General features: G+C 34.0%; 1 protein-coding gene across 1 annotated transcript; it reads right to left on the bottom strand.

The window, feature by feature from the left end:
- Positions 1–1040: 1040 nt before the first annotated feature.
- Positions 1041–10383, bottom strand: LOC142242420 (ecdysteroid-regulated 16 kDa protein-like). The gene is made up of 3 exons (XM_075313997.1): positions 10165–10383; positions 1662–1775; positions 1041–1588 (listed from the first exon to the last, which is right to left on the bottom strand). Exons 2-3 carry the CDS (start codon positions 1741–1743, stop codon positions 1194–1196), a joined length of 477 nt encoding a protein of 158 aa, XP_075170112.1. The 5' UTR covers positions 1744–1775; positions 10165–10383; the 3' UTR covers positions 1041–1193.
- Positions 10384–11353: the final 970 nt, after the last annotated feature.

Raw genomic sequence — 11353 nt, 5'->3', positions numbered from 1 at the left:
GATTTGCTTATTAATTCAGCGGCAAAATGAGTTAATTTATATATATTAAACGGAAATTAAGTAATAAATTTCTATTATGGCATTTTCTTCATTCATGATTCTCATGAGTTAGTACAAACTACAACTGAAAAATTTACATAAAAACAGATTTTGTTTCGACAACTTTGCGATTTCTATGTGACAAAGCAATTTCATAATTTCTTCCGCACACATAAATTGTTTGTAAATTTCCAGAAAGCCTTTTACTGTCTCCGCATAGGAAATGAATAGAAATTCTCTTGTCAATTTGGATTATATTTTAAAACACAGATGCATAAGCTATCGTTTACGTATAATCTATTGTATGATTTTCGACACTAATATTTCTAATTTTGTTCAATAAATTTAATTAAATGGTACATCAGATTAATTTAGGACTTTTAATAGTTATGTTTCCAATTTAATTTAAATGAAAATTAAATAGTTTTTCTCTGCACACATTGACAACTTAACGTTTTTCTGAAAGAATGCCATAATATAAATTCAACGTATTGCACCAATCATTATAATCAATTCGTTGTATCTATATAAATTTTGAAGATATTAATGATTTGGTGAATACATCTATATTATTATTGTTATTTAACAAGATTCACTGGAATTAGATAAGGCAAAAAGAAATTCTATCCAATAATTTCTTTAAAATACATTCTCATCATTTGTTTGTTAGGTCCAGGAAATTTAAATAAAAATAAGTGCATCTAGCTTAACTACATAACCTTTGCCCACATATACAATTCGACATATTCTGATAGTCTATAGTAACACTAACTCATGATATATCGTGGATTATCAATATTAATTCCTAAATTCATTCAAAGTCAATATTTAGCTAGCAAAGCGATGCCACGGGAATTTTACCTTAAATTATAAATAGGGCTTGCACACATAATTCTTCCCTAAAATATCTTTAAGCTACAAAGTATTCTAATTGAAATTTAAAAAGGTGCTTAAAATATCAATTCCGGGGCTCTATTAAATTTTTAAATTAATAGCCATCGTTTCAACGCAGAACACCCTTTTGCTATTTATCTTTGCCTTCTATACATTTGCTCATCGAAAAGCTTCTAGTCCAATAATATCTCTGAGCTATAACTAAAGTAAATTACTTATCTTAATTGATATTATTATATAAAGTTATTTCTTTTTTGGTTTTAAGCCTTAATTTTTGCTGGTATCTGGAAACACACTGCATCACCCTCTTTGTCACCCAAACCCCAGTGTATGGTTAAACTTACAGTTGGATAAATGGGTAATATTTTAAAACTGTTCTTATAGATATAAGTTTCTCCGGCTTTAAGGGGACAACCAACTTGGTTTTTTCCCTCAGCATCGTAGATATGAGGACAAGCACTGGTACCATAATATCCAGGAAAGGGCAAGGGTACATCTAATATAATACCTTGAATATCGGAATTTAATTCTTTAAAATCACGATTGGGTATAATTTTCATTTCTATGCTGGCCTCTGTATTACGTTTCAGGTTACATTTGCTTTTGGGACAACTGGAGATGGTCACATCACCATCTTCCAAAAGGCGGGCTTTGGCTGAAATAAAAGAAAATTTTTATGTAATAAATGTTTTTTTTTTTTTTAATTGAAAAAAAATTATATATCTTACTTTTTGGACAATTTTTAACTGTTGTGGCCATAGAGACAGCAGCACATGCTATAATTAAGGTTATGTAGATGTAGCTTTTCATAGTTGGTTTTTCTTAGTACAGTGAAATTATAACTGTAATTAAAATAAAAATTAAAACGAGTATTAGAATGACATTTCAAAATTTTATTCAAATTAGTTTTTTTGCAGAGGTGTTTGTTTAACCCAATGTATATTGGTAGAATAACTGATAATTAAAATAACCAATAAACAATGGTTTAAATAGGTTTCACTATAATTATTTAAATACGTTTTTAATAGCTTTTAGTTAGGGTACAGACAATTTCAATGCAGCTATTTTTAACTACAACTTTTATCTGATTATTGAGCATGTATGTTAAACATCAATCAGTCGGGTAAGACAAATCAAAATTTATAATACAATAATTTAAGTTAATATGCTGCCAAAGTTAAATACTATAATTAATTACAAAATCACACATTTCACAGGTTCGGAGTATATTATTTACGGCTATTTTTATGTAGCTCCTTTAGGCTTTAACTGTCAGTTAACAAAAAGAAACTGGAAGTTATTTTCGTGTCGGATTAATTTTAACTAACAAATTTTGAGCAATTAAGTTCTTAACTGACACGTAAGTACATTGAACAAAATATAGAAGACGCATTTTTTCTAATATAAAGATATTTTACTTGATCAAAAGTTGATAAACATTTTATTGATTCTTTTTTGGACTCTGGTCAAATTGCCTTTAATAACAGGTTGGCTGATAAGTCCCCGGTCTGACACATAGATGGCGTCGCTAGTATTAAATGCATTTGCATATGCATATTCTTATACAGTACCAACCTTCAAATGATTCGTGTCAAAATTTGACGTCTGTAAGTCGGATTAGTAATGTTGTTAAGAAATGTAGTAATTACTTAATGAATAATTACTACGTGCATAACTTAGGGAAATGTAAAGGAGATATTAGGAAGACATGGACTTTTCTCAACAGACAATTAGGTAGAGATAAAACCGGTATTCCAGACATTTCGACTGAGAATAATATTATTTTGAAAGCCGATCAGGATAAGGCCACACATTTTAACCGATATTTTGTGGACACAATAACACATTTACGTTCCGCGATGGCGAGATATAGGTCTGACGATGTGAATATCTTTCGAACATTAACACCATCGAATAGCAGCTTTGATCTTGAGCCAATATCGTCAGATATTGTTGAGAATGTTTTGGAGAATATTGGTAAGAATAGGGCCCCTGGCTATGATGGAATCACGGCCAATTTACTGTTAATAAGAAAGTATGCTACTTCACAATTTCTGACTATGGTTTTCAATACCATGATCAACGACGCGGTTTTTCCAGATGCATTAAAGATTCAGAGGGTGATACCAATACCGAAATGCAACGACAAGACTATGATTCAGAATTACAGGCCAATATCTTCACTTTCTACTGTTAGTAAAGTGTTGGAAAAGATAATATTTATGCAGCTGACTGAGTATTTTGAGAATAATAGATTGCTATTTGGACGTCAATATGGTTTTAGAAAGGGGAGTGGCACGAAAGAATGTATAGTTGATGTAATCGATACTATATGTAATGGACTGGACAGTGGGAGGAAAGGAGTGGCTGGCGTGTTCTTTGACCTGACTAAAGCATTTGAGTTGGTGGATCATCCTATTCTCTTGAGGAAACTGAAGGTTATGGGGGTATCTTCTAACACACTTTTACTATTCAGGAGTTATTTAGAAAATAGGAGGCAGTATGTACAAGTTGGGGAAGAAAAAAGCGATGTACTTCCTGTTTTATGTGGAGTTCCTCAGGGCAGCGTGCTTGGACCTTTGTTATTTAAGGTCTATATTGACGATTTGAAGAATGTTGAATTCTTCGGGAAATTATATATGTTTGCGGATGATATTTGCCTTATTTATGACTACGATTTTCCGGAGGTATTGAAAACACAGATCGAGTATGATGCCTCTGTGTTAAGTGAATATTTGAGAGTTAACAAATTGATATTAAATTCCACTAAGACAAAATTTATTAGATTTCGGCCTTATGTTTTGGGAAATGATACAAATCTCAGTGTACATATAGATGGAAATGAGATTTTTGAGTCTGAAAGTGTAAAATACCTCGGTGTTAATCTGTGTCAGAACCTTTTGTGGGAAAGTCATATAAATCAAATGAAGTCGAAGATATCGGCTGGTATAGGAATGTTACACAAATTTAAAAGCAAACTTAACGTCGAATCTAAAATTATGCTCTATAATTCTCTTATTCATGCACATTTATCTTATTTACCAATGATTTATGCAGTAAGAAATATTGCATCTTTAAAATCTTTACAGGCTGCACAGAATAGGGCATTGAAGATTGTGTTCAATCTTCCACGAAGATTTCGTACAATAGATCTTTACAGAGATTATGCTAGGAATATATTGCCAATTAGAGGTCTTTGTAAACAGCAAATAAATATGTATATGTATAAAAGTATCCGAGGAGTAGAAGCACCCACTATAAACTTTAATAGGAATATCTCTATAACACAAAGAATGACTCGTCAAGCATATGCTCTAAGCACTGTTCGTTGTCGGTTGGAACTAACCAAGCAACGTATATCATATACTGGTCCCACCGAATATAACATGCTTCCAGCTGATTTAAAGGAAATATCGGCATTAACTTCCTTCAAGAAGAAACTGAAAACATATTTGATAAACAACATTGAAATACTTCTAGTGTTTTAACATGCATAACTTCATACTAAAACACCCAATGTAATTAAATTAAATTAAATCTGTACCTATAGAATTTGTTAATAGGATGTAATTTAAATTAAATTTTTGCTAGTGTTAATTGCCAGCTAGCCTCTACAAAGCCAAAGTTGGCGCTGAGGCATACTATGAATTGTAATGCAATAATATTTTGAATAAATAAAAAAAAAAAAAAAAAAAAAAAAAAAAAAAGTCAATTAGTTTGTGAGATAGCTTGATAATGATTTTCCGGACTCTGCCCCAGGGAAATCAACAATAATTGATTGTTATGCAAAATTCAAGCATAGTGAAATGAGCACGGAGGACGGTGAACGCAGTGGACGCCCGAAAGAGGTGGTTACCGACGAAAACATAAAAAAATCCACAAAATGATTTTGAATGACCGTAAAATGAAGTTGATCGAGATAGCAGAGGCCTTAAAGATATCAAAGGAACGTGTTGGTCATATCATTCATCCATATTTGGATATGCGGAAGCTCTGTGCAAAATGGGTGCCGCGCGAGCTCACATTTGACCAAAAACAACAACGTGTTGATGATTCTGAGCGGTGTTTGCAGCTGTTAACTCGTAATACACCCGAGTTTTTCCGTCGATATGTGACAATGGATGAAACATGGCTCCGTCACTACACTCCTGAGTCCAATCGACAGCCGGCTGAGTCGACAGCGACCGGTGAACCGTCTCCGAAGCGTGGAAAGACTCAAAAGTCCGCTGGCAATGTAATGGCCTCTGTTTTTTGGGATGCGCATAGAATAATTTTTATCGATTGTCTTGAGAAGGGAAATCAACAGTGACTATTATATGGAGCGTTTGAAGGTCGAAATCGCGGCAAAACGGCCCCATATGAAGAAGAAAAAAGTGTTGTTCCACCAAGACAACGCACCGTGTCACAAGTCATTGAGAACGATGGCAAAAATTAATGAATTGGGCTTCGAATTGCTTCCCCACCCACCGTATTCTCCAGATCTGGCCCCCAGCGACTTTTTCTTGTTCTCAGACCTCAAAAGCATGCTCGCAGGGAAAAAATTTGGCTGCAATGAAGAGGTGATCGCCGAAACTGAGCCCTATTTTGAGGCAAAACCGAAGGAGTACTACCAAAATGGTGTCAAAAAATTGGAAGGTGGTTATAATCGTTGTATCACTCTTGAAGGGACCTAGGTTAGGTTAGGTTAGGTTATGTGGCAGCCCGATGTATCAGGCTCACTTAGACTATTCAGTCCATTGTGATACCCCAGTGGTGAACTTCTCTCTTATCACTGAGTGCTGCCCGATTCCATGTTAAGCTCAATGACAAGGGAACTCCTTTTTATAGCCGAGTCCGAACGGCGTTACACATTGCAGTGAAACCACTTAGAGAAGCTTTGTAACCCTCAGAAATGTCACCAGCATTACTGAGGTGGGATAATCCACCGCTGAAAAACTTTTTGGTGTTCGGTCGTAGCAGGAATCGAACCCACGACCTTGTGTATGCAAGGCGGGCATGCTAACCATTGCACCACGGTGGCGGTGAAGGGACCTATGTTGAATAATAAAAACGAATTTTGACAAAAAAAATGTGTTTTTCTTTGTTAGACCGGGGACTTATCAGCCAACCTGTTAATTCTTCAAAATTAATGAAATCGTCTTGAAATACGTTAACCTTTTATTTTCTGAATAAGCTTTCAAAATTAGGGGAGGACTTTCAAAACTTAATTTTAAACACAAATTTTACTTGAAAAATGGCGTAATTTCTAATTGAAGGAGAATTTAAATTGATGATAATACGCTCATGTTTCGTGACGAAAACTAGCAGAAAACTTAATTTGTGTCTTTGTATATACACACAAAAAATTTTTTTTTTCTGATTCAATCACGAAATTAATTGATCCAATTAATTTTTAATTGAAATGTCTTCAATCACAGAAATGATAGTATCAATTAAGAAATTAATTGAAGGTCAATTAAAAAGTTAATTGATCCAATTAAAAAATTAATTGATACTATCATTTTTGTGATTGATTTTTGTTTCAATTAAAAACTTTGTTGAATCAATTATATGTTTAATTTAATATTTTTTAAAACTCAATTAAAATTTTAATTGGAAAAATTTTCGTGAAATTTTTTTGTGTGTAGTACGCAAAACATAAATTTAAAATTGAATTACATCTTAAATGTACACGCAAAGAAAAAACTTTTTGGAAAACGTATACCGACAACGTTTTTCTTTTGAATTTCTTCGAAAATTTTAAACTTTTAACACCAAAAAAATTCGTTTGTTACAAATCTTTTTTTTTTCAATAAAAAAATATTTTTCAACCAACAAAACAGTCCATTTCATTTGTATCAAGCACTGTTCTTTTCCTGCTTTAAATCTTTAATAAGACATATTTTACATTTTCATAGTAAACATTTAATATAGTAGTATGTAATATTGAACATCTTTTCGGAATCTTTCGAACATATCTGGAATACTCGTATATGTAAAACAAAAAAATACTTTTTGGTGTTCGGTCGAAGCAGGGATCAAACCCAGGTATGCAAGGCGGACGTACTAACCATTGCTCCACGGTGCTCAACTAAATGTATGTTTCCATTAAATAAAATTTGTTTAACCGGCTCGTGGGCGCCGAAAACTATGCTATATAAATATAACTGTTTGACTTTTTACGTTGGTTGTGAGTTGTGATAATTGTCTACTGATGACAATAACAGCAACAAAGCCCAGTGGAGGGAGCCACCGTGGTGCAATGGTTAGCATGCCCGCCTTGCATACACAAGGTCGTGGGTTCGATTCCTGCTTCGACCGAACACCAAAAAGTTTTTCAGCGGTGGATTATCCCACCTCAGTAATGCTGGTGACATTTCTGAGGGTTTCAAAGCTTCTCTAAGTGGTTTCACTGTAATATGGAACGCCGTTCGGCTATAAAAAGGAGGTCCCTTGTCATTGAGCTTAACATGGAATCGGGCAGCACTCAGTGATAAGAGAGAAGTTCACCAATGTGGTATCACAATGGACTGAACAGTCTAAGTGAGACTGATACATCGGGCTGCCACCTAATCTAACCTTTCTAACATGGCTTCCAATTCAATCAACTTTTTTGTGATGTTTTCTCCGCTTGTATTCATCGACAGTGGGGTCAAAATAATTGCCGCTTATTATCGGGGAAAATGTCTTATAGAATGTATTGAAGTCCTGGGCAGGCAAAAATTTAAGCCGCAGACCATGGCCATAAAGAGGAGGTTCCTCGCTTTATTTCTACCGCACAATGACCACTAAAATGTCCAGATCTTAATCTGTTGAACTTTTGCAGTTAGGGCATTTTGGAGAGTAAGGTTGGCACTAAAAATACCAAAGTGACGATCATTCCAATCATGCATTACATACCAGCCTACCAGAATTTATGATAAACGATGCCATGATTTTCTCTAATTAATTCAATTTGTTGTTGAAGAATTTTTTTGTCATAAGAAAACTTCGTTTTTCTATTTTTTTATTGGTCCCAATAAATCATCATTTATAAAGATATATTCGCCTCTAAGTCTTGAAGAGTTTTTTTTCTGAGAAAAAAAAACTCATCTCGATCTAGCCCTGGCTATTTGTTCTTCTCTTAACTTTTTTGTTGAAAAAATACTTTCCTATGGAACGAAATTTTTGAACGACAAAATTGTAAAGTATTGTCATTAAGAGCAAAGAAACCTGTATTTATGAAAAACGATACAACGATTGTCTCTAATATTTTTTATTTTTGTTTAAAGAAATTTCTTTTTTACATTTCATTTTTCAACAGTTCTGTGCATTTTGAAATCGGAACAGAGGAGTTTTTTTTTCGAAGAATTCTTTTGATTTTGAAATAAATCGAGATGTTGACCCCATTAAATGTAGTGCCAGAATTATAATAATTTTCTTAATTGATAATATTAATTGGATGTTAAAACCAGGGCTGTGGAGTCGGAGACTTGGAGTCGGAGTCTGAAGATTTTGCTGGAGTCGGAGTCGTAGAAATTTTGCTCGACTCCGACTCCGGAGAAACAAAATTTGAAAAACACTTCATATCTTTGTAACTAAAGACATATTTCGACAAATTAGATTCCAATAGGGTTTTTAATCGAACAACTAAAAACGAAGTACTGGATTTCAGGCCATTCAAAGTGTATTTATATGGGTGAAATTTCACGGTGATATAAAAAGTAGGTTTTACTAGAATATGGGCTTGATTGATCAATTGTATTGTCCATTTTTAACATATTAAAATATAGATAAAGGTATAACTTTAAGGAAATATAGCAGTAGAACCTAAAGTTCTGAATTTTTGGCAGGCATGTCGAGTTCGAAGTTGGGTCATACCGGACAATTTTGTGATATAGCTCCTACATATAAACCCAACTTCCGATTTGTTTTAAGAAATTTTTCCCAGTCTAAAATTTTCATAAGATTTGTCAGAAATTTCGAATTTGGAGTTATTTGAGATCCATAAATAAATGAGGAAATTTCCCAGATTTTGAGATAGCCCTACATAATTACTTGAGAAATCTCCTTATACACCCGATGTCCCTGGAAGCTGTAATTTCAAATTAAATCTCTGCCAACGTGCCATCTGAGCCGGCCTTTTGGGAGAAAGTTTGTCATCTGTTGTATGGTAGTGGTTATTTGAAATTCCGCCCGTCCTAATTTTTACCAGTTTAAATCTGTTTTATATATCCGACACATTAGATTTTTTTAACATCTAAACTTTCTATCTGATTAGCCCGACATTTTGATTTTTGGGTATTATTTGTTAGTGTTTCTATTTTATATAGATTTATTTTTTATAAAATGCCTATATAGACCAATACCAATGTTTCATTTCTTAAACTTCTGGAAACCTAATTATTGTTTAAATTTTGTGTTTTTATAAATTCATATTCTGGAGATTGTTGTTATTTAGCCATATTTTTATGTGGTCTCTATATAGTCTTCTGTCGTGTTTTAATTTATTGGCCTGAAATTAAAATGTAGAGTTCGTTACATCCCTAAAATGCTGAAGTTTGTCGTCGAGTCGTATCAAAATTTAAAAATAGTGTTCTTTTGGACATATAAACACATATGGCAAAATAGAGTACTTATATCGGTCTACTTTTGGAACACTACACCTTAAAATTACAATTGGAATATTGTTAAAATGAGATTTAAGTACACCACCTGGAGACGGAGTCGAGGCTAATAAGAAATGCTGCAGTCGGAGTCGAGCAAAATTGACTCGACTCCACAGCCCTGATTAAAACTCAAATTTTTATGTATTCAGTCGTTTCTTATATGTTTTAGAGTAAGGTTAAGTGCCGTTTTTCCCTTGCACGCTTCTTTTTACATCAAACGAGATATCGTGAGAGATAATAATTAGCAATAATTACTTAATTGGCCGAAGATGAACACACTAATTGACTTGATCTGAGTATAATTTGTTTATTTTTTTATGTTTCATTGAACAGATTGTATGTAGATGCCTATTCATGGGATACATATTGACCTTGTTCCTGATTTGAAGACCAATTATCAATTGGATAGTTAAAACACGCATGCGTAGCACAAAACAAAATCACAGGAAGTGAAAAACCCCATGACCTCCTTGAGCAAAAGAGAGCGAACATTGAACCACATACACGAACATTGCATAATTCACTTTAAAATCACTTCAAATATTGTACCAACTTATTTCAAGTTTCTTAAGCATTTACAAATAAAAACCAAAACTGCATTTACCAAAGAAGAAATGATTATGGTGCACAAGATGAAGAAAAACTAGTTGGACACACAAGTCTTAAAAAAAGCTCCTCATACACAATGGTTAATTTTTTATATTTATTTTTTTCCGTTCTATAGTTCAGAGATTCGCACTTGAAGCATTCACACGTCCGCCGCGTTTTATTTCGTATTCGATAATAACATTAACTCAACGATAGCCCAAAGTTAACTAAAGCTTTAAACAGTTTTGGCTTCTTTATTTATATAGACTTTTCCTATGGTCAGTTACAAAGCATATCTACCCATCAAACAATACAACGAGCTGTAGTCGCAATGGCACAGTGTTACGATGATGAACATAAAACAACAAATAAGCAAATAAAACAAGATGTTGCCGAACGATTTCTAATTATAGGGTTGTTTTCTTTTAGCACTGCATAGAACACCAGTGCAACGATGTTCTGGATAGTTCATGCCAATGTTGAATCCTGTACTAAAAAAAAACAGGCCTAATACAAACAATGGCAGCCACCGTGGTGCAATGGTTAGCATGCTCGCCTTGCATACACAGGGTCGTGGGTTCAAATCCAGTTTGACCAAACACCAAAAAGTTTTTAAGCGGTGGATTATACCACCTCAGTGATGATGGTGACATTACTGAGTGTTTCAAAGCTTCTCTAAGTGGTTTCACAGCAATGTGGTGAGCTTAACATAGAATCGGGCAGCTCTCAGTGATAAGAGAGAAGTAAACCACTGTGGTATCAAAATGGACTGAATATTCTAAGTGAGCCTGAAATATTGGGCTGCCACTATACCTAACCTAACAATAAACTACTGCACTCCATAGATTTTTTCATTTACATTTAGTTCATTTTGATACCCACCATCATAGAAGAGTGATCGGGGTATGATAAGTTTGTCATTACGTTTGTAACACGTCGAAATATCAATTTCCGATTTACAAAGTATATATCCGAGCAAAATAACCTTAGGAGTAAGAGTTTAGTTGCGATTTTTGGTGCAATAACGTTTACGTTATCGCAACCAATTCATGCAGGAAATATCCATGAAAGGTAGTGCTGTTTTCCTTCACACCAACAATGCTGTACTCAAGATTTAATATCACTTCTGAGCAGGGCTGTGGAGTCGAGCCAATTTTGCTCGACTCCGACTCCGACTCCGACTCCAGCATTTTTCATCAGCTCGA

The sequence above is a fragment of the Haematobia irritans genome, unplaced genomic scaffold, assembly GCF_050003625.1.
Source record: "Haematobia irritans isolate KBUSLIRL unplaced genomic scaffold, ASM5000362v1 scaffold_117, whole genome shotgun sequence".
NCBI lineage: Eukaryota > Metazoa > Arthropoda > Insecta > Diptera > Muscidae > Haematobia > Haematobia irritans.
Note: the sequence above shows the minus strand (reverse complement) of the source record. Positions and strands in the feature narration are given on the sequence as shown.

Coding starts and splice junctions, on each gene's coding strand:
- LOC142242420 (XM_075313997.1), bottom strand. CDS start 1,743: ATGAAAAGCTACATCTACATAACCTTAATTATAGCATGTGCTGCTGTC. Junction 1,589..1,661: donor AGTTAAAAATTGTCCAAAAA/GTAAGATATATA, acceptor CTTTTATTTCAG/CCAAAGCCCGCCTTTTGGAA.